The sequence below is a fragment of the Urocampus carinirostris genome, chromosome 16 (genome assembly GCF_059441175.1).
Source record: "Urocampus carinirostris isolate Australia breed hairy pipefish chromosome 16, RoL_Ucar_1.0, whole genome shotgun sequence".
Lineage (NCBI taxonomy): Eukaryota > Metazoa > Chordata > Actinopteri > Syngnathiformes > Syngnathidae > Urocampus > Urocampus carinirostris.
Window position 1 is genome coordinate 3,998,917 of NC_142364.1, and position 14,629 is coordinate 4,013,545.

Consider the following 14,629-nt stretch of genomic DNA (forward strand, 5'->3'; position numbering starts at 1 on the left):
GGATCCCGTTGCACCCCCTCATCCTTTTTTTATCCCTCCAACGTGAAGCTTTTGTCTTCGTTCCTCCCCCCGTCCCAGAATCAGCTGGAGGCATGTTTTTTCCCATTTCTTTTTTCATAATATATGGTATTTTTAGTCAGTGATGACGAAGCGGAGCCTTAGCGCAGAGTTGTCCTCGTTTTTAAGCATTTTGAGAACGTGCAGGTATTTATTTATGTATTTATTCATTTTACGATCGTGTCAGGGTTCCCGCCAATGTTCCCTGTAATTTTCCAGGGGTCTGAGCGTTCACACAAAGTCAGTGAGCAACCATAATCCCAAGTGTGGCAAGATCATTAATTAGCAAACCTTTCCAAAACTTGACATCAAGTTACGTTTTGCTGAGTTTCCGGCAATGCAAAATGTTTTTTCTCTTTTGAATGAATTGACTACTGTACGATTGACTACAAACGTCGTTTGTTCTTACAATTCTTTCACAAGATATCCATTTCTTTTTATTTCCCGATATATTTTGTTGCATAATATTAACATTTTTGGGGGCTTATTGAGTCTTTTTTCCGTGTTTTTTTTTCTACTTTTTTTTTTTTAAACTCCTTTAAAAAAATCTCATTGTGTTTATTTTTTCCGAACTGTTACTTTTTTCTTTTTGTTCTCTATTTACTTTTTTTCTATATTTCTTTTCTTTTTTTTTCTAAAATTTTCCTTCTTTTTTCTCTTCCTTTTGTTTCCTTTTTCTCAGCTTTTCACTACTTTTTCATTTTGGTATTTTTTTCTTTTTTGTTCTATTCCCCCCTTCCTTTAAGTCATTTTGTGCATGATTTTACATCATATTTGGTCATGTTGGGATTAAAGAAGCAAAAACAACCCAAAGAGCCGGTTCCTTTTAGTGAGCCGAGCCGAAGAAGCCGGTTCCCAGACAAACTCTACTAACTTTCATCAACTTCGTTCTCCTTCGACTCGACTTCAAAATACCGCATTCAGGACACAACGTTAAGGGAACCCGTGTATTTTGACCTTCATGCACTGTAACTTTGACTTAAGTCGCTTCTTAATTAGTAATTTTGAGCCCTGATTTTTGTGCGCCGGCTAGATTTTCTTGTGCGCTAAGAATGTGCGAGCAGTGCGCAATTGCGCACACGCGCAGCTTAGAGGGAACACTGGTTCCCGCAGACCCTTGACAAGTCTTAAAAGGCATCGTATTCATTATTCTGAAAGTAAGGCCCCTAATTAAAGAGTCTTAAAAGTCATAAACATGTGAACACAATAATGAGATTTCTATTGGTTTGAGTAGTGGTTAGCGCATGTGCAGCACAGTTCTGAGGTCATGGGATCAAATCCAGCTACCAGCCTTCCTGAGGGGAGTTTGCATGGTCTCCCCGTGCTTGTGTGGACTCTCCGGGGACTCCGGTTTCCTCCCACATTCCAAAAACATGCATGTCAGGTGAATTGGCCGGTCCAAATTATCCCTAGGTGTGAATGAGCGAGCGAATTGTCTGTCCCCTGTGTGCCCTGTGACTGGCTGGGAACCAGTTCAGGGTATCCCCTGCCCACTGCCTGAGGATAGCTGGGATGGGCTCCAGCAACCCCGCGACCCTACTGAGGATAAGCGGTGCAGATAATGGATGGATGGATATTTGTTTGAACTAAAAAAGATCTGGTTTCGCATTTACCAATTGTCCTTTTAAACAATTTACCAATTTTTGAAACTATCAAAACGGTGATTTGGTTTCAGTCGGGCCCTTCAGAGCAGACGCCACTTTAGACAGAGATATTTACTCTGGACAATGGCAAAGTATAAATTTATTGAAACATGGCTAAAAAAAACTGTGCCTGGCAATGTGTACGAGGCACGACACATTGTGTGCGAGAAATGTTTTTGTTGTTTTGTTTTAATTGTGGGTTTTTTGTCGACTTGGTCTTAAATTTGATTTCAAAACGTCTTAAGTCTTAATTTCAACTTGCCTTAAGCTATAGGAACCCTATGTGTTGAAGTGAGGTAAAAATAAGTGAATCCTCCCTAAAAGTTGTAAATATTTGATCATAGTTTTGTATAAGCCCAAGTGTTGACTTTAAGAACGAGTCGATGTTATTGTGCACTCTACTTTTTTACGCACGAAACTCAATCAGTCCCTAGAATATTACAAAGACACCTGCTTGTTTCAAACTAAAAGTGAAAAACATGTATTAATTATAATAGGAGTCAGAAAATAAATAATGTAAAAAATGACTTGTCTATATGAAATGAAGACATTGATAACGCCAATTAGCATTCAAAGCTAAAACGCCACTTGTTCAATTGCTAATAACATATCTAGCTAGCTAGCTTAACACAATAGCAGGGTTGGGTTGGGTTACTTGAACTTGATTACTTTCAATTATTTTTTGATTACTCCAATACCAAATATGCTAATAAAAGACAAAAGAAACTAAATATGAATAAAATGATGACCCACAACACGTAGTAAGCTTTCTCTCCTGGCTTTGATCTCCGGCAAAACTAACATAAAATGCGACAGAAACAAAATAAAAAGAAATCCAAACAGCTTGCCAACATCATTTTTGCCGTTACTCCCCAAGCCTGCACAAAATGTAGTCATTTTATTCATATTTAGTTTCCTTTGTCTTTTATTAGCATATTTGGTATTGGAGTAATCCAAAAGTAATTGAAAGTAATCCAGTTAAAGTAACCCTACCCAACCCTGCACAATAGTACCGTTTTATTCAGGAGACTACCGCTAGCGTCCCCTTAAACGCCAACTAACTGAAAATAAATACATAAATCTGCTTAAATCTTTCAACTTCAACGAAAAAAATGTTGAGTGGGTGCTTCATTTAACCACTAGGGTCATGGGGGCAGCATTTCTTGTGGTGTGTCTTGGGCAAGTACATTCCGGTGGCGCCCATACAGTTAGTAAAAATAAAAAGTTTGCAGATTTCATAATAAAGATCTGCAGTACTGATAGCGAACGCTTGATGTCAGTAATCGACTTCTGGCGCATCACCTCAGCTTCAAGGTTCTCTTTACTACCCTTGCTATAATGCGCTTCAGTTTCCACGGGCTTGATAAATCAGTCATTTGCATTGTGTTGTCCATTCTGGTTGTCTAAACTGATTTGTTGCTTGAAAGGTTATTTGAGGGTGAAGCGGTAATCTAAAAAAGTAAAATGTTAAACATACACTTAAAAATAATAGTTAAAAAGTGCAACATTATCCAGCAGTAGAACCCGTGTATATTGTATGCCATGTACTTTTCAGGAGGCGGCCATTTTGTCACGTCTGGTCCGTAATACTCACAACAGCTAATCATGTCTTAGCTTTAATGTTTTTGAGCAAAATTTTCCTGGCTTTTATCAAATTAAATACAAAAATAGTAAAAAAAAGAATAGTGAAAATGAGCAAAATGATCCAGCAGTAGAACAAAAATTGTTTTTCGGTGCAGTGTCCATCTCAGGAGGCGGCCATTTTGTCACCTCCTGTCTGTAAGGTTCTCAACAGCCAATCATGGCATAGTTTTTTCTGAGGTTTGTTGTTTTTTAGGAGGAAAACTATCAATCAATGAAACTAGGATTTATTTATGTCCATCTCAGGAGGCGACCATTTTGTATGTTCTGTGCATGAGGTTCTCAACAACCAATCACAGCTTAGCTTAATCGACATGTGATGTAAGCAGACTGGCCCTGTTGGGTTGATACCTGATCAATTTACTGCCCATGTGATTTTAGTTAACAGTGCGTGGCAAAATGGCGGCCCTCAAAGACAAAATGAAAGCAACATGGTCTGATTTTGCTCATGTTAATACCAATCTTAACTTAAATTGGAACCTTTTATGGTGCCATCATGTTTATGGAATCTGTGTTTATACCGTTGTTTAAAATCCTTGTTTGAATTTTAAGGTTGTATTTTCAAGGTTTGGAAAAATAGTTTTGGGTAGTGTTTGTAAATGATTGAAATTGTTGCCATGTTTCACACCAGTCTGACTCAACAGAGCACACATTAAATGAAGAAAATAAAAAAAAATCAAGACTGCTCATATAATGACACGCCTGCTCCGGTGGCGTCACTCTCCCATTACTGTTCTTCCCTCATGACTAACTGCAGCCAGCATTAGTTTGTGTTGGCATTGTCATCTGAGGTATGCGTCACGCCCAGGAAGACGGACAAAGATGCTGGGTACTGGATAAATTGGAACAATGGTTTTGAAAGAGCTTAAAATGTGATTGAATAATTGACACAAAACCTTGTTTGCATATCCCCGATCTGTGGGAGAAGTCATGAAAGGAATGACGCAATTTCATTGGCCGAGACATCAGGAAATAAAGTCCGGGAAAAGACGAATTAGGGATCTCATGAGTCTCTCCGACGTGGCACTTTTATTCGTGAGCAAAGTTGAGATTTGTCGGCTCGGCGGACCGACAGCTCGTAAAAGGTTCGCCGTGTCCGACTGACCTTGAAGGGCACGCTCGGCATTGGCAAGAACCAAACCTTGTATATTTCTCCCCTTTTTCTCCTTTATGCAGACGCACCTAAGATAACTCCGCCCACTTTGGTAGCCGCACCCTTGTCAATAGCCCACGTGTCTCATGTTTAATGTTTTTTGTTTTTCATACAGTGGAACCTTTCTCGACCATAACCCGTTCCAGAACCCTGTTCGAAAACCGATTTGCTCGATCGCCGAAATCATTTTTCCCATTAAAAATAATGTAAATCGTTTTAATCCGTTCCGACACCCTGAATGTTTACCATGAATGTTTAACGTAAACATAAAGCTAACCCAGGCTAATCGTACGTTCGCGTTATCGTAATCTTCCGTACCAAAGATTACGGTAACATGAACGTGTAAAAATAAAAAAAATCAGGTCGTTTACAAGTCATTTAGCACCCGGGTCTCCACAACAAGTGGTGAGCGGTTCATTGGAAAGCGGGCTCTGTACAACACCCTCAATGTTGGGCTCCGTTCCAAAACCCTGAATGTTTAACGTAAACTTAAAGCTAACCCAGGCTAATCGTACGTTCGCGTTATCGTAATCTTATGAATAGGATTTCTTACCTTTGTGGTGGTCAGCAGAAGGCGCTCGCACACCTCCTTCATATTTGGCTATTATTTCTTTCTTAAATGTAATAGTTGTTCGCACTACTTTTCTTTTTTCACCTGTAGCAACTTTGCTGCTTGCACTGACTTTCTTCGGAGGCATAATAAGGGGCTAAAACACCCGTACGCCGCTCAGCATCGCACCCTAGCGTACGCACTCACGCATTACCGGCGTTCGAACTCCGATTTTTTTAACTGAACAGCGAAGCAAGAATTTCCCGAAATTTTTGGTCGTACTCCGATTTGTTCGAACTGAGAGGCGTTCGAAAACCGAGGTTCCACTGTATGTGAAAAAAGTCATATAATGTTGAGTCACACGCTAAAACTGTCAAGAATTGAAAGACAGAAACAGTATTGGTCAATTTCATCTATTTACAAGTTGCATACAACCTTTACTACGTTATTAACGACAATCCAAACAATTCAAAATACATAAATGAAACATGGTCCAAAACATATGTGGCTATTGCACCTGATAAAGGACATTATGTCAATATGAACTAGATAATGTCATACAACGTGAAACCAAAAACTGAAAGAATAAAATGAAGTAAGATCAGTCTTTGGAAAATTGAAACGTGTCAAAAATATGTGCCTTTCTGATACACCATTAAAGTAATATTTGCAATATTAAATAGATAATAATAATCCTGTCATAACATGTGAAACTGTCAGGACCAGAAATGAAACAGGACCCAATTGTGTAACGATTACCGCAAGTTTTATTGAAAGAAAGAGAAAAGGCTGCGCCCACGATCCGGCGTTCGCTGGACGCGGGAAGCAAGTCGCTCTCGCACTCTGATTGTGATCCAAATACGGAACTAAATCTTCCGTAGCGAGCGCTGGCGGTGTCAGGGACGGAAAAATTGGTCGGTAGCCAGGACAGGGAGAGCAAAAAAGTGGTGGGGTAGGAAACGAGTCGTAAGCCAGGATGGGAAATTAGACTTAGGCGGGATAAAAAATGGGTCGTAAGCCAGGACGGGAGAGCAGACGTGGTCGGGATCAAAGCAGGTCATAGCCGGAGACAAACGGGACAGGCGGGAGTCAGGGTAAAATAAAAGCTCGCCTTGTGTTAACTGAGGTTTGCAGACAGACTGACAAAGGGGACAGATGGCAGTGGGTTTAAATAGGGACAGGGAGCCAATCAGAGCCCGCAGCGGTTGGCGCCAAATGAGCGGGCACAGGTGATTCAAATCGGTAATCATGATAGAAACCACAACTTTAAAAGTAAAAGAATCGAATGAAATAAGATCAGTATTGGTAAACTTTGTCTACTCTTCTCCTCATCTCATCTTATTAGCCGTACCGCTTATCCTCATTAGGGTCGCGGGGGGGCTGGAGCCCATCCCAGCCATCTCCGGGCAGTGGGCAGGGGACACCCTGAACTGGTTGCCAGCCAATCGCAGGGCACACGGGGACAGACGACTCATTCGCTCATTCACACCTAGGGACAATTTGGACCGGCCAATTCACCTGAAATTTTGTTTTTGGAACGTGGGAGGAAACTGGAGTGCCCGGAGGAAACCCACGCAAGCACGGGGAGAACATACAAACTCCGCACAGGAAGTGGATTTGAACCCACGCAGGAGGTTCCCAAGACATGAACTGTGTGTCGCACATGCGCTAACCACTGCGTCGCCGTGCTGCCCTCTTTGTCTACAAATTGAATCGTATCAAAAATATACGTTGCTACTATACACGATTAATGAAATATTCTCAATATTCTCTAGATAATCTCTACTTTTTCTCTCACTATCCCTCCATCTCTTTCATTCCCTCTTTCTTTCATTCATTTCTTTGTTTTCTCTTTCTTTATTTCTTTTTTTCGCTCCTATCTTTCCTAGTTTTTCCTCTTTCTATTTCTCTAACTCTCATTTCCCCTTTCCCTCTCTGTCTTTCTTTCTCCCCCTCTCTTCCTTTTTTCTTTCTCTCTGTCTTTCTCTCTCGTTCTGTTTCTCTCTCATGCTCTTTCTCACTCACTTTCTCTCTGAGTTTTTTTTTTTTAATTTCTACCATGTGGCCCCTGAGCTTAAAGGAGTTTGACATCCCTGCTCTGAAATGAAAACGTTTTAAGGCATGGACGCCCTATCCTGTGGGTGCACTGCAATTCTTTAAATTATGTTTTTCCTGTCAAACCAGCAGTTAACTAGCAGATCACCAAATAACCCATATCAAAATAGCATTGCTGAAGGTTGTTGTGTTTGCGCAATATCAACAAAGTATCGACGCCCGTATCGTCTTGTCGATACGTGTACCCTTTGCTCCTTTCTCTTCCCTAAATTCGGCCATTATATAAGGACGCCCAAAGGGAAGTTGAGCATCCATCTGCTTGCTTTTCCTTCAGTCCGACCGCTCCTTTTAATTAATTTTCCTTTTCCTTCCGCACCTTCCCTCGTCTTCTTTCATCCCACCTCCCTGGTGGCGCTCATTCTCATTTCTCGTTAGAAGTCGTGCAACGCTTTCATCTTCTGTTACATTTCCGAAAAAAATAATGAAAAAAATGTGCTGGTGAGGTTTAGCAGAGGAAGGAAGTGAGAAATGGCCGTCAGCTTTCGATGATGCCAAAAGGGAGAACAACTTAAACAGGTGAGCAATGTTCCCTGTCATTTTCCACGGGCCTGAGCGTTCACACAAAGTCGGTGAGCAACGCTTGAAACAGCAGTGAGCAACAACAATCCCAAGTGTGGCAACTAAATCATTATCAAACATGTCCAAAACTTGACATCAACTTACATTTTGCTAAATCTAATCCCTGATTTGCAAAGTATCAGGGGAACATATTTATCCGATTATTTATTCCGTTGTTTAGCTTCCTGGGAGTGTGATTTTTCTCACCTCTACAAAGATGAAACACGGGATAATGGAGTAGCTGCGAAGGATGTGATTGGACGCCATCTTGTCTCCTTTAAGGAGACCTTGCCGGATTCACAACACCTCACTCTGGAAAACAATCAGAAATTCAGGTTAGGTTTGATTTATCCCGAGTTTTCCCAGATAAGACCTGGCCAAGATAAAGTACAGTGGGACTTCGGTTATCCCGGTTAATGGGGAACAAAACCACCCGCAAAAAGTGAAAATCTGCGAAGTAGCGACGACACTATAAAAAAATAAAATCTCATCTCATTATCTGCACCGCTTATCCTTATTAGGGTCGCGGGAGGGGGCTGGAGCCCATCCCAGCCATCTCCGAGCAGTGGGCAGGGGACACCCTGAACTGGCTGCCAGCCGATCGCAGCTGCAAATCACATTAGTTCTCGCAGCTAGCTGCGTTCATCATCGACGCACGAGCCGAGTGATCCGCCGCTAAGAGTCGTACAGCTGGGCGATTTTACGTCTGCCCGGGACGATCGGAGACAAATTCACGACCGGGTCTTTACTTGCGCCGCACCGCGGGTGGCGTTCGGTCGCTCCCGCGAGCGAGCCCCTAACCCGCGGTGCGGGTACTTTCGGGCGCGATACGCACGACAGTTACAGGGGTCCCGCGCACGTCCGCCGCCTTTCGCCCGCCGCACGCGGACGGTCGCCTGTCGTCGCGCCGTACTGGACGAGCGGGCTCCCCCCAGTTACGGGGGTAGCCCGATCACCCTCGCCGCCTTTTCTCGCGTCGCGCCGTGTGACGCCCCGTCCGCCGAACTCGCTCCGTCGCGCGGCCCGGGAGTGACCCCCGCCGCGACCAGTGACTGCCTGGTCCTTTCAGTCTCCAAATGGCTACTTTTAGAAATGCCTAGACACATTCCCTTAGAAAAATGTGCAAAATACTGATGTTTAGTTTTTCAGGTTGTGATCAAATTTGCCCCGGGACCAGGTAAGGCTTCATGTCCCAGCTGTTGTTGAGCTAAGATCCCCATGCTACACCCATCTTTCATATGATTGCAAAATAAATTTAGGCGAGGCTAAAAGCTTACTATTTTTGTATGTTCCAATTTAGATTGTTAGTAGCACTTGCAGTGATTATTTCAGTTTAGTGTGTTACTTTTCAAATGGGACCATAAGTCTTTTTTTCGGTTCAACATACAGTAAGCGTTCAATTTTTTCGGGTACTTTACAGTGGAACCTCGGTTTTCGAACGCCTCTCAGTTCGAACAAATCGGTTCTCGACCAAAAATTTCGAGAAATTCTTGCTTCGCTTTTCGTTCAAAAAATCGGAGTTCGAACGCCGGTATGCTAGGGTGCGACGCTGAGCGGCGTACGAGTGTAGATTGCCCCCACCCCTTGTGAAGAACTTTTGTCACGGCAACGCGCACTCCTTTTCTGCTTTCGTTTCAAAAAGCGGTGAAGAGAGTGTTTTAACCCCTAATTATGCCTCGGAAGAAGCTCTGTGCAAGCAGCAAAGTTGCTACAGGTGAAAAAAGAGGAGTAGTGCGTACAACTATTCCATTTAAGAAATAAATAATAGCAAAATATGAAGAAGGTGTGCAAGTTTCCCTTCTTTCAGGAATAGAGCATGGCTTCTGCCGACCGGTAATAAATCCTATTCATAAATGTTTTCTTTATCCTTTAACCGCTCACTACTTGTTGTGGAGACCCGGGTGCTAAATGACGTGTAAACGACCTGATTTTTTTATTTTTACACGTTCATGTTAGCGTAATCTTTCGTACGGAAGATTACGCTAACGCGAACGTACGATTAGCCTGGGTTAGCTTCATGTTTACGTTCGTTGTGAAAATTCAGTGTGTTGGAACGGATTAAAACGATTTGACATTACTTTTAAAAAAATCGGTTTTCGTACAAAGAAATGGAACGGATAATGGTCGAGAACCGAGGTTCCACTGTAGTTGAATTTTACATGGATTCAATTGAGGTAAACAGCGCCCTCTTCTGTGGAGCTTTGTCAGGTTTGCCGTTTATAAATCCTTGAAAAAAAGTGCAGTGTTATGCGATGACACAATTGCACTCTGTCACATCGCAATGTCATTAATATTTTGGTATATCATGCTGCCTCTACTTTATATAGGAAATTAATTTCGAAAGACTATTTTCGAGGGTCTGCGCCTTACAAAATACGGTACATTGGAAATTGCCGTTAGATGGCTTGTATGTTAAAGGACACCGGGTTAACTGAAAGATGACCTTGAAAGGTCGTGAGACGTTTGGGCGACTTGTCTGGGCCACAAAAGAAGCAACAGAGCAGCTCAAATGTCCTTTCAAGCCGACTCGCACAGCTGCGAGGCGTCTTCTCGCGAACGGGGCCGCAGTTGGCCCCGGGGTCAAATGAAAAAACTGGGGGTGTGCTGAAAGCTGACATTTTCAGCTGTTGCTAATGATTATGCTACAAAAAAAATTGGGTGGGGGGAAATTCAGATACGGCAAAAGTGGATTGGTAATTGCAATTAAAATAAAATAAATACACTTTTTTTTTTTTTCCCCTAAAATCGATTTATCTCACTGATTCCTCCAACCAGTATAGTTATGCTAGGTGTCTCACTTTAGAAATGTTTTTTCTTAGTTGAAATCAAAAACGGATAAGAAAGCCAATGTAAATTACTAAGTACAGTATAGAGGAAATAATGAAACTACTACATCCCCCTGAAATTGATATCTCACATTGATCGATACAACTACTATACTTATGCAGTGTTCTGGTTTGCCTGCGTCCCTGCGTCCTAGACGCATCATTTTTGCTGGGGACGCATAGTCTCAAATCAACGTGCGTCCCTGGGACGCAACTTTTTGGACACGAAATTGTCATTATTACCCGATTACTTTTTTTTTTTTTTACTTTACAAAGATTTACCGCACTCCAAACTTTTCGTCAAGCAGATCCGCCATTGTTGTTTTGGTCTCGCGGTTCGAGATTTCGTCCGCACGCCAATCTCGGCAAGCGAGATCTCGTTGCTTCGAGATGACGTCACTGTTGTGGTGGTTGTTGTCGAGTTAAGGTGAAAATCAACACAAAATTGGAAATTTCTTCAGTGTCAGTAATAAGTCGAAACATAATGCCAAAAGTGATAACTACGGCAATAATTCCGGCACAAAAAAACGGGGGAGAAATTCTTCGGAAGAACGCTAGGAAAACCCGAGAGGCTAGGAAAACACGTGTTGTTGAAGCGAACGACGCGACGAAAGAAAATAAACAAAATAAGGACTTTTCTGCCAAAATTGACTTAATTTTATTCCTGGTTAGGCTAATGAGGAGGATGATGATAATGGATTGGACCTGGACTGTGGCATGACAGCAAACCACAAAGAATATATGAACTGAAAAATCTGAAGTGATAGCTGCTTTGTATTACCAATTAACTGAGATGATTAAAACTGCATGAATATATAGACTAATATTTCAGCAATATTATTTTGTATAATTTACAATATTGTGAACTGAAAAATCGGAAGTAATAACTGCTTTGTAATACCAATTAACTGTGATTAAAACTGAATGAAAATATAGATGAATATAATTATTTCAGCATTATTATTTTGTATAATTTACAATATTGTTGTGAACTGAAAAATCTGATGTGATAACTGCTTTGTATTACGGATAAACTGTGATGATTAAAACTGAATGAATATATAGATTCATATTTTATATATATATGTCGCCGATTTACAATTTCAACCTGGATAACACTAAATTTTGGGGAGCCATAGATCTCTGTTGGGACCCATAGATATTTGGGCATGCGAGTACCCGGGACCCATCACTTTTCACAGCTCAAATGATTACTACTTATGTTAGCTAGCTCACTACACACTTTTTTTTTTGTAGAATGCAAACCAAAAGGCAAATGTGAATTCTCAAGGACAGGAAAAAAATAATTAAGTACAGTAATTACTTTCCCCTGGAATTGATTTATCATACACATCACTTAGACTATAATTAGCTACGCCAGCTTATAGAAATGCTCCTATTTTTTAGTTGAATGCAGATAAGAAGAAAAATGTAAATTTCTGAGTACAATAAAGAGGAAATAATTAAACGACTTCTTAACCTTGAAGTTGATTTATCATATGTATCACTATAACTACTACACTAAGGTGGAACTGTTTTTTTATTCTTAGTTGTATGCAAAAAAATAAGGTAAATGTTAATTTCTGAATACAGAAATGAGTAAAAATTTTAACAAGTATGTCCCCTGGAAATTGATTCATCATACGAGTTTTTCTTTTTTGGGTCATTTCTTTCCCCCTTTTTTTTCTTTTTCGTTCTATCATCTCTACTTTTCCCCTTTTTTGTGCTTTTTTCTGTATCTCTCTCTGTCCTTTTTATTTTCCTTTTCCCCCTTTTATTTCTTTTCCTATTTTTTTCTTGTCTTATTTCTCTTTTTAAGTAATAAGGTGCATTTTGGTCAATTTAAGTCTCTGTAGTTGTATTTTTTGGGCTTTGTAGTACTCATTTTCAGTTGCGCAACAGAACACAGTGACATCTAGTTGTCAAATAATACACACTTTCCCTTTAATTTCATATTAAGGCAGGTACTTTATATGATCATTCTGAGAGGCCGCGACTGGCACCCGAGCGACAAGTTTAAGAGCCCAGATTTAAATGGAAGCGTAAGAACGTCTTCTCAACGTTTTCAAACAATTAAAAGGGGCTCGGATTATCGGGGGATAATGGATCCGTCTCGGCATACTCGAACGCCATAATCGGCCTCAGGAGGCTCAGTGTCTGTAGGCATTACGGCAGGTGGCAAATGGAGTGGAATCGTTTTGGAGAAGGAGAATCGTTTGCTTCCAAAGCACCCAAATGCATCATTCTAAGCTCAGTTTATTATCAAAATATTCATTTAAATTTTCCAAGATTGTTTCAAGCACTCCGGTGTAAGATATTACATTTTAATCACTGCAAACATTCAATAAAAACATAAATACCTAATAAAACGTGTTTAATTTTTCTTTATTGGTTTATATATTAGAAGTGTGTTTTATTTTTCTTGTTTGGTTGCTTTCCTTATTTTTAGCATTGTTTTGTTTTTACTCATTGTTTTTTTTTCCCGATGTATCCTATATTATACAAATATATATAACATATTATTTAACTGTTTATGTAATTACATAGATATCATGAGTATTGTTTAGCATCCTGACATTGTTTAATTCAATTATACATAATGAAAAATATTATTTGCAAAAAACATAAATCTTTCTATGTGACCCAAGCTTCACACCTCACAAAGTCCAATTAGAAAAGTGTAAAATAATACAGTTCAATATAAATTTTCTTGACATTTTAAATCATTTTCTGTATATATTTTACTATATTTTTAAAATATATTTCATACTATACAAGTATTATATAAAACAGGACAAAAATATCTAATATATGTATATATATATATATATATATATATATATAATGTTTACATGGGCAGCACGGCGGCGCAGTGGTTACCGCTTGTGCGGCACAGTTCATGTCATGGGAACCTGTCGTGGGTTCAAATCCAGCTCCAGACATCCTGTGCGGAGTTTGTATGTTCTCCCCGTGCTTGCGTGGGTTTCCTCCGGGCACTCCGGTTTCCTCCCACGTTCCAAAAACATGCATTTCAGGTGAATTGGCCGGTCCAAATTGTCCCTAGGTGTGAATGAGCGAATGAGTTGTCTGTCCCCGTGTGCCCTGCGATTGGCTGGCATCCAGTTCAGGGTGTCCCCTGCCCACTGCCCGGAGATGGCTGGGATGGGCTCCAGCCCCCCCGCGACCCTAATGAGGATAAGCGGTACGGCTGATGAGATGAGATGAGATAATGTTTACATATGTATTTCATATACAATACACATAATTACATTACATTACAAATATTATATACAAAAAGTATATAAATAAGTACATAAATCACACAGAAAAAAGTACAGAAATACATTTGTAGAATAAGAATCATATTTCCGAGAATTGTTTTACTTGGGGAGCTCACTTTTTTTAGTATACTTTCTTTGACTATATTTGTAAGTAATTCTATATGATTCGAGATATAAACATAAATGATATACACATTATATATACATATATACACCGTGCATTTGTTTTATGTACTGTATATTGAGAATAAATGATTACATAAATAGATAATTAAATATTATTTATGAGCGTGCCCCTTCACACTGCAAAATCCAGTTGAAACGTGTAAAATGAGAATAATACATATAAAAATGAGCAACAACAATTAAAACGATTATAGATTTTTTTTCACAGTGTAGCTACAAAATAAAATGTCAAATAGAAAACTCCAATGTTAAGATATTTCAAAACGGGAATAATAGGAGTAAAGAAAAAACAACAACAACAAAAAAAACTGTCAAAACTTTCTCACAGCCGCCCAGCTTGCCAAGCGAGCATCTTTGCCGCTATAAATAGTTTGTTTCGTTCCTCCCTTGTGCTTCTCTCGGCTGATTCATCTTTCAGGATTTTGCTTTTTCTCACGCCACTGGGCACACGAGTTTGCTCGCTGACGTTAGCTTTAAAATAAATAAATAAATAAAATTAATGAACGATCCAGGCAAACTCCAAGTTTCTCGCTAAAAAAGCATTATTGATTTATTTCTCCAGGATATTTCTGTTTCATTTTCTGCCTCCACTGCAAAAGTACTACAGTTGTATCTAACCA

The 14,629-nt window shown here is 40.1% G+C and overlaps 1 protein-coding gene across 3 annotated transcripts in view; it reads right to left on the reverse strand.

Annotated features, from left to right (window-relative positions):
* Positions 1-14,629, reverse strand: part of plppr1 (phospholipid phosphatase related 1) — a 58,416-nt gene that overhangs the window by 34,468 nt on the left and 9,319 nt on the right. For all 3 annotated transcript variants that reach the window (XM_088355417.1, XM_088355419.1, XM_088355418.1), the window contains exon 2: positions 7,925-8,029. In XM_088355417.1, coding sequence (XP_088211543.1) covers positions 7,925-7,984 — 60 coding nt within the window. In that variant the 5' untranslated portion in view covers positions 7,985-8,029. The remainder of the gene's footprint in view (positions 1-7,924; positions 8,030-14,629) is intronic.